This window comes from Sciurus carolinensis, chromosome 9 (genome assembly GCF_902686445.1).
Source record: "Sciurus carolinensis chromosome 9, mSciCar1.2, whole genome shotgun sequence".
Classification (NCBI taxonomy): domain Eukaryota; kingdom Metazoa; phylum Chordata; class Mammalia; order Rodentia; family Sciuridae; genus Sciurus; species Sciurus carolinensis.
The window spans coordinates 80,881,242-80,898,622 of record NC_062221.1 but is presented as its reverse complement, the minus strand read 5'-3'; the positions used below and the strand labels follow the sequence as shown (position 1 = coordinate 80,898,622).

Sequence of the window (17,381 nt, the reverse complement as noted above, 5' to 3'; positions counted from 1 at the left end):
CAAAAACAAACAAAAAACCCAGCAAGCTCTAATCTGGGAGAAAATATTTGCCACAAAACTTTATGTAAAGAATACAGTTTTAATCTATCCCAGTTATTGATTCTTGCTTTTATTTCTTGTGCTATGGAAGTCCTGTTAAGTAAGTCTGATCCTAGGCCAACATGTTGAAGATTTGGACCTACTTTTTCTTCTATAAGATGAAGGGTCTCTGGTCTGATTCCAAGGTCCTTGATCCATTTTGAGTTGAGTTTTGTGCAGGGTGAGAGATAGGGGTTTAGTTTCATTCTACTGCATATATGAATTTCCAGTTTTCCCAGCACCATTTGTTGAAGATTTGTTCACCATTTGTTCTCCATTGCCTGTTTTTGGCACCTTTGTCTAGTATGAGAAAATTGTATTTATTTGGGTTTGTGTCCATGTCCTCTATTCTGTACCATTGATCTACCTGTCTATTTTGGTACCAATACCATGCAGCTTTCTCTCAGCAAACTAACAGCAATGTGAAGAGAAAGCCTACAGAGTGGGAGAAAATCTTTGCCATTCATACTTCAGATAGAGCACCAACTTCCAGAATATATAAAGAACTAAAAAAACTCTACACCAAGAATACAAATAATCCAATCAACAAATGGGCTAAGGAAATGAACATACACTTCACAGAAGAAGATCTTCAAGCAATCAACATATATATGAGAAAATGTTCAACATCTCTAGTAATAAGAGAAATGCAAATCAAAACTACCCTAAGATTCCATCTTGCCCCAATTAGAATGGCGATTATCAAGAATATAAGCAACAATAGGTGTTGGCGAGGATGTGGGGAAAAAGGTACACTCATACATTGCTGGTGGGGTTGCAAATTAGTACAGCCACTCTGGAAAGCGGTGTGGTGATTCCTCAGAAAGCTTGGAATGGAACCACCATTTGACCCAGCTATCCCATTCCTTGGCCTATACCCAAAGGACTTAAAATCAGCATACTACAGAGATGCAGCCACATCAATGTTCATAGCTGCTCAATTCACAATAGCCAGATTATGGAACCAACCTAGATGTCCTTCAATAGATGAATGGATAAAGAAACTGTGGCATATATATATATATATATATACATACCATGGAATATTACTCAGTCATAAAGAAGAATAAAATTATGGCATTTGCAGGCAAATGGATGAAATTGGAGAATATCGTGCTAAGTGAGATAAGCCACCCTCAAAAAAAGAAAGGACAAATGATCTCGCTGATAAGCGGATGATGACACATAATGGGGGGGGCAAGAATGGAGAAAGGAGGGACTGTATAGAGGGAAAATAGGGGTTAGGGGGAAGGAAAAAATAACAGAATGAATCAAACACCATTACCATATGTAGATGTATGATTACACAAATGGTATGCCTTTACTCCATGTACAGAGAAATAACATGTATCCCATTTGTTTACAATAAAAATAAATTTAAATAAAGAATATAGAAAGAATGTTTAGAAATCAATAATAAAAAGACGAAAGTCAGTAGAAAATGAGCAAAAAGTTTTATCACAAAACATGAAATACAAGTTGCTAGAAACATCTACCTAGATGCTCAACCTCTCTGGAAATTAAGAAACATAAATAAAAAGTAGAACAACAGAAAACATCTTACTTTGGCAAAAATGGAGTCTGGATTGCCAAACATTGTTTTATCAATGTGATTTTCTTCTGGTGGGAGTACAAGTCTGTGCCACAGGTTTCCACCACTGTGGCACTATGTTTTAAAGCTGACTAAGAGCATGCCCTACCTACAATTCAACAATTCTATTTCTAAATATACACCACACTACCTGATTAGTGCATGCAAACAGGCAATATGAACACAAATGTTGGGAGAAAACACTATTAATATAGCAAAAGCTGTAAATAATCTAGATAGCCATAGTAGAACAAGATAGTTTATAATATACTCATATAACAAAATATTACAGAGCAATAAAAATGAGTGAATGACAGCCATATACAATGACATGAGTGAATCTTATTTCCCCCCTTTCCACATTTTTTAAAGATCATTGTGGTTGTAGGTAATGATGGGATTCATTGCTACGTATTCCTACATGCACACAATGTAACAATATAATATGGCCAATATCACTTCCCAGCACTTCCCTGCTCCCTTCCCATTTCCCACCCCCTGACCCCTACTGAGCTTCCTTTGATTTTCATGAGATCCCTGCCCCCTCCCTCCACCCTGTTTCTTTTCCTTTTTCCAGTATGAGTGAGCCTTAAAAACAGTCTGTTAAGTCAAAAAAGTAAATACCAGGTAACAATACATAGTTTGGTTTTTTTAAAAATAAAATGTAAAATTAAGTATAACCAAGGACCATATTATTAGGCATAATATATGATAAAAATTTTAAACTATACAAATAAATAATAAACACAACATTCAGGACAGCATTTTTTTTGATGGAGATATAAGGAATGGGACAGGGAGAAGACATTTATGGTGTTACTTATAATAGACCCAAATCTGTGTGTATGAATAGCAGTGACAGGATGTTAAAGGAAAATACGACCAATAATAGGAAAATATCAAATAGACTGAAATCTTAACTTGATGAAATATTATAAAGCCTGACAAAACAATAGTCATAATGTGCTCAGGAAGCCAATGTATCCCATCACAAATCATTTACCAATCAGATACAAGTTGACAATGAAAACACTAGGGTCACTTGAGAGATTTACATATAGACTGCTTGGTGGTAACATAAACTTCAGTTGTGTTTATGTACTGAAAATCCAAGTTTACCTACACTAGTTGTTGGTCATCCTTTATTTTTGAGATTATAGTATAAGAAATTCCCATGTCTTTTTTTGTTTATCTATAGACCCAGTCCCTAAAATAATGTCTGCCACACTAACTATAGATGATCAATAAATAAATGAATTAAAACTTGTTGAGTATATGGTAGAATTATGGAGAGGGGATAGAAAATTTTTCAGGTGATGTTATAGGAAAAAGATGAACTCCAAGTTAAATGCATAATTTATCCCATATTTTAATTATCAGCATATTATTTATCAATGCCTAATGTCTTCCTTTATTTTATGCCTGTGATTTTTATTGCAATTATGCTAGAATGTAGGGTACACAAGAACAGAGTCCTAAATCTTTTTATGTCCTGCTCACTGCAGTATCCTACTGTCTGTCACAATGACAGGCATTCCATCATTGCTCAACAGACATTTGGTGAATGATTGAAAGGATGAATATAGATGGGCAAAGACAAAGAAGAAAAACAGGCATGTGCACAGTGAAAATAAATGATCTGTTTAATTGGAAATTCTGAACATTTTGTTTTCTTTAAATTGTTATTATAATAAGTGTACTAGAAGAGAGAGAGAGAACTTTGCCATTCTCTACATCAGTATGAAGCATAAGGTCACCTAAGGTACTTTCTGCCCCAGAAACTAGGAAACTGAAAAAAAATATTGCTTCAAAGTCTTATTTTATAATTTTTACAGTATATTCTTAGTCTTTTTAATAGATTTCATAATGAATTGAATTACCATGCTCCTTCACATTTTCTGCCCTTTCCTATTTGGAAACTTCATTTATCCTCAGACATCTCTTTATCATTCTTATCATTAGAATGACCTTAGAAATGGTGAAATTCAGGAAGGAGCTCTAAAGCCCATCAAAGGATTTGTCTCTGGTGATGTGGACTCACATCGTCACTTCTGCGAGATGAACCTCTTAACTAGTCACCATTTTTTATCCATAAACTTAGAGAAAAACAGTAAGTTGCTCTATTTATGATAATTCAAAAAACACATTAGGATCCAACAAGTTAAAATTGATTTCTCACTCCCAGACTGTTTTTGAAACATGCTTCTACTCGTTAGATTGGACTGCAATGTGACATCCAATATTGGATGAAGCATTTGGCAGGATTCATGACAGGCATAGGTAATGGGATTTTTTTCCCCTCCCAGTATGTTTATTTCGATAGATTTAGGAAATGTTTAGAGGCAAAAAAGAATGATAATGGATAGATTTCTGGTGTAATAAACCCACGGTTAGTGCGTCTAGGGACTTTGCTGTTTGTGAACATGTTCTCTGAGATATTTGTATCCTGAATGGATTTTGAGGAGATCATACATATTTGAATGTCACTACGCTGTTCTGAGCACATTGCACTTATCTACATTTATAAGAATATATTGTAATGTATTTTTTGCTGTCATCCTGTTTATCAACCTGAAGAGGGGTACACTGTGATTCAAGAATACTGGAATCTACTCCAAGTTCAACAAGCTGAAATAAAAATGGATATTTTACTTTAACCACCTATAAAATGAGAACATTCAATCTGACCACCTTAAGACCTGAAATGTACAAGGTTAGACGTCTTGGAACACATATGCATCCCAACATTCAGGTGATCGGACCATGGAATAGAAAGTTGAATCCTAATTACTTTTTTTCTTTCCCTAACCCCTCATCTGGTTCAGTGGGGCTCAAAGCTACAATGAAACCAGTCAGATTATCTAAATTAGACAAACAAAAAATGATTGTGAGCCTCCATGGACCCTTAAGCCTCCAACCCTCCAACTCATCTCATTCCCAAGATCAACAAGGTCAAGTTCATCATCACACACACACACACACATACACACACACACACACACACACACACACACACACGCATATACACCTGGACCTCAAGGGTGCCTTTTACTAACTTTAAAAGGGGACTTTGTTTTTTGACCATGCATTCCTTATGTCTCAAAATTTATATACCCTTTTAAAAAAATCTTACAAATGTTATTTGTATTCTGTGTCTGGCCCTGTCTGGTTCATTTTCAGCTCTTGGTAGCTAAGCCTCATAATTTCATAGCACTCCTTGTGTTTTTCATGGGCAGAAGGAGGTTGAAAGATCGAAGTTGAGAGACTGAGAGTCAGTGGCAAGACTTGTAGCAAAGCTGGTCCTGGCTTCTATTTTTAGGCTACATGATAATTCCTATAGTTCTTATGTTCCCTGCCGGCTATGATACTAATTCTTTAAACTCAAAACTTTTGTTCTCAAATTCTAAAATTTCATGTGCCTCGACTCACATTCTATGTTCCTCACCTCCAAGACATTATTCTCCCTCCAATTCTTTCACCTAATTCCTCTTATGTCAGTCTCAAAAATTGATTCCTCTGATTTAAAATTCTATCCTCTGTTAAAAATACCATTGGTGGGGGGGGGTGTTCATAGATTTCTCCATTGGTGAGGCCTAGCCCCACCCTTTGAAGTCTGTGAGTGTCATCTTCTGTTTGTGGTTGGGAAGAGTGTGAGGGCTTTGTCTGTGAACTGGGTGGTCATGACAAGAGTGGGCACAGAGGCTAGCACCAGCATGTGCATCCTGGTGGCAGGGGTGCTGCTGTCTCAGTGCATTTGCCCCTAGAAGAAAAAGATGGGACAGAAGACCTGTACCCAGGTCCTGATGTTGTTTGCCACCTTTGACATTGTTGTAGAACAAAGTCAATAACATAAGATAAAGAATGCCTTAAGGAAGATTGGACAGCCAAGAAATGTCTCATCGATAGTCCACTGTGTATGTAAAAAGAACGCCAGAATTCCACAAATGTTCAGTTCACATCAAGAACCCTATAAGGGTAAGAGAAATTATCTGTAGTTTTGTCAAAAGAACTGCTGAACTTCAGACAATAATAGGCCTTGATAAGACTCTAAGTAGATTCTCCTACAAAGGGGAAGGATTACTAATATGTCATAATGTTATTAACAACTGTGAACCGGTTATAAGTGGAAGTCAAGAGTTATTGCAACTAAAGGAAAAATACTATACTACTGAAGTTGATACTACTCTTACCAAAGATAGAAGCACCATTCTTGGTGAACAAACTTTACCGAGTGCTGAATATAAAGAAATTGAAGATTCTAACATTACACTCAAGGAAGGCTACATGAATTTATTTGAGAAGTTTTAACAACATAGTAACCCTGTGTTCACATTTTTGGGTCCTATTGATGATATACAAGAGAAGGTTATGGATTTAACTGGTGTTTACCACCCAAATGTCAAATTGATATTCAGTCATTGATTTGGAGGAAAACGGATGCTCAAAGAACTTAAAGGGTAATTAACTCATGTAGTTAACAAATATGATGGTGCCTCAAGGAACATAGAATATTTCAATCAACTAAAAGACAATTGTCAAACTAAAAGATAATTCTGCTGAGATGTACAAATGGCAGATGTAGTAACCAATGTTTAATACATTCTGAGAATTAGGCATCTAAATGATGGGTGTGAGTGAGTTTTCAGAAAGCTATTGTTTTAGTGAGTGATGAATCATTGAATGTAGCCAACTCTATCTTACAGAAGATCTATAAACAACCATTCTTCAGGAAGACCTCTCTCCTGTGGGAGCAATCGATGCAAGAACTTCTCATCTCTTTTCATCTTCTGGAAGACTGTTAACTATAATATGTTTTTGGTCTTGAAGTTTCACTTTTACATGACTTAAATATTTTCAGACATATTGAATCCAGCAAATGAAACCTCTTTTTTCTTTACCTCTCTCACCCCACTACCAGTCTCCACTAAGTATTTTTTAATCAGATATAAAATAACAACTCTTAAAGTCAAAAGTAAAAAACTAGCTTTTTACTTTTCCAAGAGGATTTTGTAATTCAATGTTATTGTGTATTAGATTGAGGAGTCTTTTATGTTGGGAAACGTTGCAGAAGTCTGAAAAGAAGTTTTATGAAATGGTCAAATACTTTGCACAGTTTTAAGTATTGCTATCTTTATAATTGGGTTGCTTTGTGCTGATGATATCATCTTCTCCGGAAATTGCACCACGTTGGATTATTTTATGCAGGGAAAATCAAGATTGACTACAAAAGGCTGACTCTGTATTTGGTGAAAAACCTATTGGTGTCCATATGTTAGTAATTATTACAAAATATTCTATATTGGTCCACTCATAATAAACATGCAGGGGAAAATCTTTTTTTTTTTTTTTTCATTTTAAATGCCTATTTCCCTCAAAGGAATAACACTGGTTTCACTTTTTTTTTTTTAACTCTAGCATAAATTAATCACATCCTTTCTTGCAAACATACTTTGAAGAGGTATTTAATAAAGACCTCAAGCTCTGAAAGTAAGTTAAAGGAGACATGATGTTGAGTCAAAAACTGTAAGGTTATCCAGAATGAACTGCCGCCTTCACTATTTTGCCTAAATCCAGGCCTAGTCACAATTGCTTTTGAATTACTTCTTGCTCTTTGCCAGTCAATTTCCTGGCTAATGGCTTAATTATTAAAAATAAACATTATAAAATGCTCACCATCATCTATAGATCTTGGAACTCTACCTAGAACAACAAAATAGTCAAGGGCACTTGGAACAAGGTCAGAGAATGATACTGAAGAAAGAAACATGTCCCTGACTTACTCAGACTCAACACACAGTTTATGGCAGATGTCCTGTGAGCAATCCCTGAAAACATTGACTTGCATCTCTTCAAAGAACCTGATCACATACTTTGGACAGTAACTGTAGCTACTGTTTGACATAAAGAGAGAAACCAAGAAGTGGAGGTGGGATAAGGTTTTTCAGGGGCTGGGGAGATAGCTCAGTTGGTAGAGTGCTTGCCTTGTAAGCACAAGGACATGGGTTTGATCCCCAGCACCCCAAAAAAAAAAAAAAAAGGTTTTTCAAATGTTGTATTTTTGTTTTGTTCTTGACACAGAAGAAAACACTTGACTGGGGGCATAATATATGTTAGTGTTTTAAATAAATGAGTTTGTTGCTGCTGATGGCAACAGTATACCACTACAGTTATTTTACTTTACATTATGTCGGAGGCCTGTTATCCAATCCAGGTGTGTGCCAAGAAGTAGATCTTTCTTTCCAGAGATAGAGTAATAAACAAAATGAGTTAATAGATCTATTTCAAAACCCCTGTGTGCTGAGTTTGCTGCCGTCCACTCAAGGGAAAGTTTGCCTCTGAGGGCCTCAAAGGTACTAACCCACAGCTAAGAATCAGGGCCTATAACCATAGGGGTCTGATCATTTGCTGCTGACTATTCAGTTGACAGAGATGACAAGCATATTAGCCAAACCTTACATACCAACTACTTCCTTCCCTCATGCATTTTCTACCAAGGTCTACAAAGTCCTATTGGCACTTTTTTTTTTTTTTTTTTTTTTTGACTAAGGGCCACCATAATACTCTTGGCTTTCATCATCTCCTTTTGTCTCATCTATGGGGTGAGCATGAGAACTTGAGAATATATCCTCTGCAGTTGGAGAAACTTCTGCCTTGCATTCTGCCTGTTTTAAGTGACTTCTTTGATCCTTTTGTGTGGCTATGACAGAATGCCACAGACTAGTTTGTAAGGAAGACCAGTATATTTTCTCATAGTTTTGGAGACTGGGAAGTTCAAGATCAAGGCACCACCATCTGGTGAGGAAGTTCTTGCTGTGTCCTCACATGGCAGAAGGTGGAAGGGCAAGACTGAATGCTGCATGAAACTTTTTTTATAAGGGCCTTAATACCATCTGTGAAGAGAGGTATCCTCCTGGCTTAATCACCTCTTAAAGTTCCCACCTCCTAATGCTGTCACATTCCAACAGCTGGATTTCGGAGACTTCAAATCAGAGAAATGGCTATGATCAGAACCTTCCTAGTTAGAGACATCTAAATCACAAGCAGTCCCTCAACTCACTTTATTTTGGGTTAATCTAACTATGCTGCAGGACTGTCCAATGATATTGCTTTAAGTAGCTTTAGTATACTTTTTTATAATTATTATTTTCCATTAATGGTTAAGAAGAGAGAATAGACTAATCAGTTATACATAGATTGACTCTTCCAATATCTTCTTCCTTTAGCAGTTTCATGGATACCCAGTGAAACATATAGTTCATCCCCTTCAGGGGTAGGCTCAACTCTTCGTGGTGAGTACATGGGAAAGATTTAGGAGCTTGGAATGTAGTGGTTGGCTCTACCTGAGCACGGGTGAAGAAATAAGGACTGGTAAAAAGCCAATTGCGCGTATTTAAAAGTGCATCTTGGTGATGAAAATGACAATGAATGGAACCAAAACTCTTGCACTCAAAGAAATAAAAGGGGCCTAGTCTTAGATGTTTCCCTGTCTTATTTCCAAATGAAATCTACACAATAACATTTTTGACCAGTTATAATCATAAAAAATGCTTCTCATTTTTTAAAATATTTTATGGTCAATGGAATGATTAGTCGACAATGGAATGATTAGTAGTTTGTATAATATATTATGTTGCAAAGGAATCCTTATTGACCTTATCAAACACATTGGGGTGGGGAGAATTAGTATTTTCATCAGCTGAATCAGTAACACTTGTAGAATTGGGATAGAACTTCATCTTCCCGTGATATCACTTAATGCTTTTTTGCCATACCGTTTAATTTTTTTTGAGATTCTTTAGCAGATATTGTTCTATTATTTGGAAGACTGTATTTCTTCTCCTTCTCCTTCTCCTCCTCCTCCCCTTCTCCTTCCTCCTCTCCTTCTCCTCCTCCTCTCCTCTCCTCTCCTCTCCTTCTCCTTTCTCCTCTCCTTCTCCTCTCCTTCTCCTCCTCCTTCTCCTCCTCCTTCTCCTCCTTCTCCTTCTCCTCCTTCTCCTTCTCCTCTCCTTCTCCTCCCCTTCTCCTCCCCTTTTCCTCCTCCTCCTCTTCCTCCTCCTCCTCCTCCTCCTCCTTCTTCTTCTTCTTCAGAAATTTTATTCATTTGGTATCTGTTACACAAACCCCAGGATCACAACCTTGCTGTAAACTGGTCCTTTCAAAACTTTACATGTAATATTTGAGGGACATTCAGGCCACCCAAACTGAGATCTTTCCCAATAACACATACAACTCAATCATGATTTTATATCACTTGATCAGGTTGAAGTGACTCTTAAGATCAACTCATATATTCTCTTTCCATCCCTAGATGATGTCTTCACCAGCACAACCAGTGAATTTTCAGAAGCCCCCACATCAATCAATGGATCTACTAACAATAATCACATCCATATCACCAGTGAGTTGCCATACATATTTTTTTAATTTTATGTTTTGTTCACTCAGCAAATATGTATTGAGTAGCTTGCCGGGCACCATGCCAGGTGTTGGGTATACATAGTGATAACATTGTCCTCCTAAAGCTTATAATGTATTAGAGATGATACATAGTAAATAAATAGTCACATGATTAAACTTATTTGTGAAAAGTGCTATGATAAGGTACGTCAAAGTCTAACAGAAAGACCTGATTTTAACTGGAGAGCAGGAAATGCTCTAAGTATATGATATTTAAATTAAAATCTGAAAAAAAAGAAAAAGAATTAAACAGGTGAAAGTAGCAAGAAACATTTCAGTCCTGTGAAAATATAGTATGAAGGAAGAATGAGATTATTTAAACAAAGAGTATTCCTGTAATTCAACTAATAACATTTTGCCAATGCAAAGGGCAATCCCTTATTTTATGTCACATGTCACAAGAAAGCAAAAGATTCAAATAAATATAGAAGCTGCCCAATGCCAGTTGTGATTATAAATTCATAGGTACAGTCAACTCTTTCTCTTCAGTGGAGTTCCCTTGTCTGGTGAAGTCTTCACTAGATCCTCAGATTATTTCATATGGAAAGTCATACAGTCTTCAGACTTTTGGCGCATCATCCTGCATCATGCCACATCATGGCAATGGAACTGCACACTAAGGTCCTACCAATTTCTTAAAGGTATTGGTGCCCTAGAGAACTGCCTAAATTAGAGATGGGGCAAGATTGGAGCTCTGCTTCTCCACTAAGATTTTCCTGAGGAAATACCTCATTTCTGTATTTAGAAGATAATTTTTAGGCATTGATATAAGACCTATTTAAATCGTTGTTCTTTCATTTCTTCAAATCTTTGGAGGTAAAATGTTTTATCTCACCATATTGCCAATGTAGAACCTAATGAAGTTTGACTGGACTTACTTAGAACTGGACTCAGTCCTGAGTTGACCATCTGTGTGATTGTCCTTTCGTGGTCATGCTACTTGAGCAATTTGCACCCTGAGCTCTCTAGACACCTGTATAGTGTGCCACACTGTTATGCATGATAGGATTACATGAGCTTCCAGGGAATGTGCAGTGCCTCCTTTGACAGGGCTGAGCATCAAGAGGACTTTGAATCCCTGCTTGTGTGTTATATGAAGAGGAAAAAATCTTCCAACAAGAAAACAGATGCTAATATGATAATGTCCTATGACTGCAGTTCAAACTATATAAAACAGAGGAAGGACTTGGTAACTGACATCTTAAGTCCAGGTCTTTGGACTGTTTTTTGTTTTGTTTTGTTTTGTTTTGTTGAAACTTTTCTGTATGAAAAGCAGTAATAAAATCAAGGTAATATAAGAAATTTAAAATCTCGTCTAATCTGCAATAAGTTTACCATCTAGCTGAAACAATAAGAAAAACTAATTCAGATAACTTTTTGCCCAAATAATCTATGTAATTCAAATATCTAAAAATCTAGCTATAATGTATAAGACATTTCATTCCTTGTACCTTATTATTGATAGAAATAGAAAATCATGAAAATAATTTGACCATCTGAAATTATGACACCTAAATAATTAATAAATTGATAATGTATAAATTTGTAAATAAATTCACATTATATTTGTTAATTCTATTAAATTATACTACATTAACATTGAATTGATTAAATTTATGAATAAAAGTGTGAGTAAATAATACAATTAAATTAAATAAAGATATTGGGGAATTAATCTGTCATATAATAGAATCAGGTAAATGTGTATTGCTCTAAAAAGGATCTCAAGAATGTTTTTTAAGAAAAAGAGATCAGGGACAGAATAGTGTATAATAAGTATGTCCCCATCTGTAATAAAGGGATGTGTTCATGATACACATATATGCTTATGTAGTCAGAGAAAATTGCTGACAGGATTCATAGTTAACTATTCAGTCATCATCTCTGCATGACACGGCACAGGTATGCCATCAGAGTGTAATCACAGTTGAACAGCCCTGTGGACCTTAGAGGAAAACGTGCCCCGGGTAGGAGAACTGGTGTAATCCCTTTTTTTCCCTGAATGCCAAAGTTTGGCATTAAAGTTCATCTCTCTTAACACTCTTTTCAGGCATTGTAGTTAATAAGCCTGCTGGCAGAATGTCCTGGCCCCTGACTATAGCAGCTTTGCTCTTTTTCTGCATGGCATTGTTTGGTCTTGGAGTGAGAAAATGGTGTCAATACCAAAAAGAAATGTGAGTACAATACTAAAATATGTGGAAACTGGTAAATTTTTATTGAAAAATATTTACACAGCCCCAGATGTTGTTAGTATGTAGCATTCTGCTCCTATCTGAATGAGCAAATAGGCTCCCAGAAGCTCAGAAAGGCGATATAGCTTTGCCAACACCACATGGTAGGGACCAAGCGTACACTCCGGACGGGTTATCCCTCTCTGCATTGGCCTGGTGAGACTGTCACACTCATCAGATGGAGCAAGTTAGTAGGCATGAAATGAAAACTGAGCCTCACCTCACCTCAAAACTAAAAGTGATTTTTCTATTAATCTTCATTATTTTTTCATTTTCATGCATCTTTGAATCGCCTGGGCCCAGCTGGGCCCAGATGCTCAAGTGTGAAATTGAGTGAGAAAGGTAATTTTAAGAGATTTCCAGCTGCTTTTCATCACAGTGGGCTTTTACTGCCCCTTTTCGTTTTTCCCTAAGGAGAAAAGAAAGATGTTTGGGTTTCCCCTCCTTGTCTTATTGAAACATTTCCCAAAATTCTTCTCCACACCATACTCAGAAGTGGTATGGAAGGTTAAGCCCACTTTTCTGACTTTGCTATTTTGGATAAGTCTGGGTTAGTCCACGTTATAGGAGACCTTCTGATACACAGCTGATCTTCCACATGCTTGCTACGTGGAGGTGTCAGAACATTCACTGTTGTGCAATATGCTCTTCTACTTTCTCAGAGCATCCTTGCAGTGACTGTTTCACAGTGAATAGAACACAACACCAGTGGTTAGCAATTCTGGGTTCTTACCTAAGGACTACATCTTGGCAACTATATGACCTTAAGAAATCAATCATTCCTCTGAAAAAAGCAAAAGTACAAGTTTATTAGCATTGGATCCACTTTTTGATATATTTTAAGCTCCATTAAAGCATCCAAAAACCAGAAAGTAAGAATTAGGAGATCTTAATATTAAAATGATCAAATGGGAATCTGGAAGTCTAAATTGATTTTTAATTGTTCTCTTCAAACGCCGGTGTGGTACAAGGATAAGAAATTCATTCTCTGTCTCTCTGTCTCTGTGTGTCTATCTCTCCCAAAATTAAGAAGATATAGTTTTCCAGGGTTGGAAAGTTGTTTGAGTCATGAACATAAAATACTCACACAGGTATTTCCTTTTCCTGCCATCAATATAGTGGGGGCATTTGTACAACTAAGTCCCACACTAACCTGTATGCTTAATGCATTTCAGACAGAGATGAATTGAAGTATGAAATAGTGCTTTGTACAAAGACAAGGTTAATAATGTTCACTGATTCAAGCAAAAGGGACTCAGGCATTATCCAGCTAGCACCGACCAACTCAGGGATTCAGAAGAGCATTACTTCCCACCTCTAAGGGATCCACGCAGTACACACAAGTGTGTCTACAGGATCCGGGTAGGGTCAGCAAAAGGGCTATTTGACAACTTCAGTCTCAAGTTCCTAAATTTGAAGATTTTGTTCCTAGAATAATGTTTAACTCATGTAAGAGAAAATTTTATTGAGGCAGTTTTATGAGGAAAATGGGTTCTGGTTCCAAGAGCTCAACTGAGCAAATTTCTTAAAACTGTTAAGCCTCCATTTTATCTGTAGAGTGGTGACAATAAAGCTTAATTCCTAATGCAAAATAAATGATGTTAAGATAAAAATACTTTGCAAACTATAAAATACCATATAAATATTAATTAATGGTATGAACATGGTTTTCCAGTGCCTGGTAGAACTCACAAGCACAGGGTTAAGAAAACAAAAATTCTGAGAGAACTAAGATGATATCTCCTTTTTATCAATGGGTCTTCGAATTAAAAAATAGAAATACCACCTCACATTCTTAGCATTGAAAGAACAATATTTTGTTCCTAGCATGGAAAGACCCCCACCTTTCAAGCCACCACCACCTCCCATCAAGTACACATGCATCCAAGAACCCATTGGAAGTGATCTGCCTTGTCACGAAATGGAGACACTCTAATCCTTTGAGACTTCGCCTTACAGCAAAACTCTGCTGGGATCCTATTGAAAAGGTAGATAATGTTCTTCTTTAATATAATCGCCCTCCAGCCAAGCCTCGCTGCTGCTGAAATGGATGTCAGAAGCAAATGATCTGTTTTCCCAGCAACTTACCCTGTGGGCATATGCCTGAAATTTAGACAAGAGTGAAAGGATAAGGCCACACTCACCTGCAGTGCAAATTGTAGGGATTTTGTTGCTTATGTAAGAGATATGCATTAGACTGCTCTCATTAAAAAATAAGTATAGCATTTTCATTTTAACTCTGATTAAGAGGACAACAGTGATTTTAAGCGTGTGACCATACCAGATTCTCTTCTTCTGGATGTCTTCCAACATCCTGAACTGTCTGCCAAAAGCATGATGATCTCTAACTTTTATTGCATTCCCTAAGAAAATTTCAAGAAGAAAATGTGAAAGTTCTAGCAAGTGTCCCAAAGGATGAAGAGGTGCAGCTAGTCTTCAGGCTGAAATACCATTGTTTATTTTCACTGAAGGAAAACGAAATAGCCTGCTCAAGATTCAGATTTCCAATCCTCTTTCACTCCCTTCTTCTCACCATGTTTATCCCAGACTCCTGCCAAATGGATCAGGATGAGGGATCAAAGAGACATTGAGTAACAACCAGGTAGACTGCTAGATAGAAGACTTAGTAGGCTGCTAATATTTTATGAGCTAAGAATGGTTTCATTCTGTTTGCCTTTGTGTGTGTGTATCAAACTTTGTGTGTCTGTTTGTATCAAACTGCTACCAAACTGTTGCATAAGTAAACAGGCAATTGAGACCCAGTCTAACTCATTTAATTCCCATTATTCTCTTTTTCATCTGGGGACTTTCCTGTTCATCCAACCTGCCTATTTTGATCTGTCTTGAAATAGATAATGGCCTCAAGTCAGACTAGTACTGATCAATTAAGCCCACTTCTACCAATCTTTTACAAAATAATTCAAGCAGAATGTAGAGGTGGTGGAGAAGAAATCTAATTAGCCTGATGCGCTCTGTGTTCAGCAACAGTTTGTGAGTGAATAAATTGTCAATCCCCTTGTCCTCCTAAACCCTCCCCAACTCCTTGCCCCAGGAGGGAAGAACAGATGTTGTTGACAGTTATAACGATAGGCAAATTCTAGGTGGACTTTCGTCCCCAAAGAAATCTTTCTTGGTCCTTTGCAGTATTCTTATCCATGACTGCACAAGAAAATAACTTCAGGGTTGACTTTTATTTATTTATTTTTTTAGAGTTTGTATTTTTAATACCATTGCTGTCCCACTCCTAATTAACTAAATTAGTGTCTCTGAAGAGCAGGGTACAGGCAACAACACTCTTAGATGATTCACATGTTCAGCCAAAGTTGAGTACTACTGAGCCTGGGGAATCCCTGCTCACTGAGTAGAATAATAGATACTTGGCCAGCCTCCAAGATGACCTCCAGTGATTATTGCTTCCTGCTACCCATACCCTGTACAATCCCCAATCACTGAGCATAACTGACTTGTGTAAAGCAGGACCAGGATTAAAGTAAAGCAAGTGGGGCATCAAGGGTGCACAACTCAAGGAGATATTCACACTGAAGGTCATGCGCTTGCACAATCTTGAGAGTGATTGCCCAGCCTAGCCCTGGTGTAACCAATAAGATACTGCAGAAAAGGCCAGAGTGTGACTTCCAAGGTTAGATCCTAAAGTGTATAGTAGTTCCCACCTTGATCTCGCATTTGATCACTGGTTCTGGAGGAAGCCCTTTCTCATGCTGTAATGTCATACAAGCAGCCCTATGGAGGTCCATCTGTGGAGAAACTAGAACCTCCTACAAACAAGCAGGGACCTGCCTGCCATGAAGTGAGCCACCTTGGAAGCTGATCCTCCTCTTATGTCTTCAGATAACTACAATCTCAGATGATCTTTTGTCTGTGAGCTCATGACAGCAAGAACCACTCAGCTGAGTTTTTTTTTTTTTTTCCCTTTAATTTCTGACCCGTAAAAATTATGAGAGAATAAATGCTTCTTGTTCAACACGACCAAGTCTGGATGCAATTTGTTACTTAGCAATGGATAACCAATACATCTCAATAAATGGAAAAACAAACTGATGTTTGACTGCTTAAATTATCCTTAATTCCTCATTTGTTCTCAAGTAACAAACATTTGCTTCATAAATATAGCCATTGCTTCGTTGTATAGTTATTTTTATTTAGTACAACTTAGTCATCAGTAATTTGAGTAAATGTTAATGTGATTTCATTTTATTGTTCCATTAGGAAACAAGTAGAATGAATACAAGTAGAAGTATCAGGATAAAAAGTGGCAGAGTTTGGAATATATGAATTGTTTCACTAGAGAAACTTAACAGATATAGTGAAAATGATGTTTCTCAGAAGACCCCAGTAAAGAAAGAGTTTCAACAGAGAATCTGTTCTTTCTGAGATGAGAGCCAAAATGCATATTATTACTGCATTCTTAGCAATAGCAGTCTTGGCTATGCCAACCAGCTAAGGATTAGAATCTAGCACAGACAATGAAAGCTACCACCATGGGAGAAAAATACATTAACTGGCAGAAAGGAGCCATTGTTCTAGCCGAAAGTACATGGTGAGATGGTAGAAGCAATGAGGCTTATTTCCCAGCTCCTTCAAACAGTATTTCCTCTTAGATTCTATAATTACTAACAAGGGTCCCAACTGCATCCAGGAAGAAAAGACCAGAATCCAGAAGAATGTGACTTTGGGCAAGGTTGGAATCAGGAAGCTCTTTTGGAATTCATTTTTAACCCCATCTAGTGCAAAATTGATTGTTCTTGATATTAGTTGGGTATGAATTAACCTAAGAAAAAGAACAATAGAATCTAATTTTTTCCCTCAGAGGGCATCTCTGAACCCTTCAATCTATTTTATTCTTCATCTGTTCTTACTCAAATTCTTCATGCTTACTCAACGGGTCTGTGAGATTGTGATTACGGGAAAGGACACTGAGGATAATAAAGAGGAAGTGCAACAAACCCAATATCAAAACAAAGAACAGAACATGGATGGGACCATAACCAGCTAGCCTCACTAAA

General features: G+C 37.0%; 1 protein-coding gene across 1 annotated transcript in view; it reads left to right on the top strand.

Annotated features, from left to right (window-relative positions):
* The window catches only part of Cd96 (CD96 molecule), a 91,645-nt gene extending 75,367 nt beyond the window's left edge, over nucleotides 1-16,278 (top strand). Inside the window, exons 11-14 of the mRNA XM_047565059.1 lie at nucleotides 8,893-8,958; nucleotides 9,978-10,067; nucleotides 12,177-12,300; nucleotides 14,185-16,278. Coding sequence (XP_047421015.1) covers nucleotides 8,893-8,958; nucleotides 9,978-10,067; nucleotides 12,177-12,300; nucleotides 14,185-14,293 — 389 coding nt within the window. The 3' untranslated portion in view covers nucleotides 14,294-16,278. The remainder of the gene's footprint in view (nucleotides 1-8,892; nucleotides 8,959-9,977; nucleotides 10,068-12,176; nucleotides 12,301-14,184) is intronic.
* The last annotated feature ends 1,103 nt before the right edge of the window (nucleotides 16,279-17,381 follow it).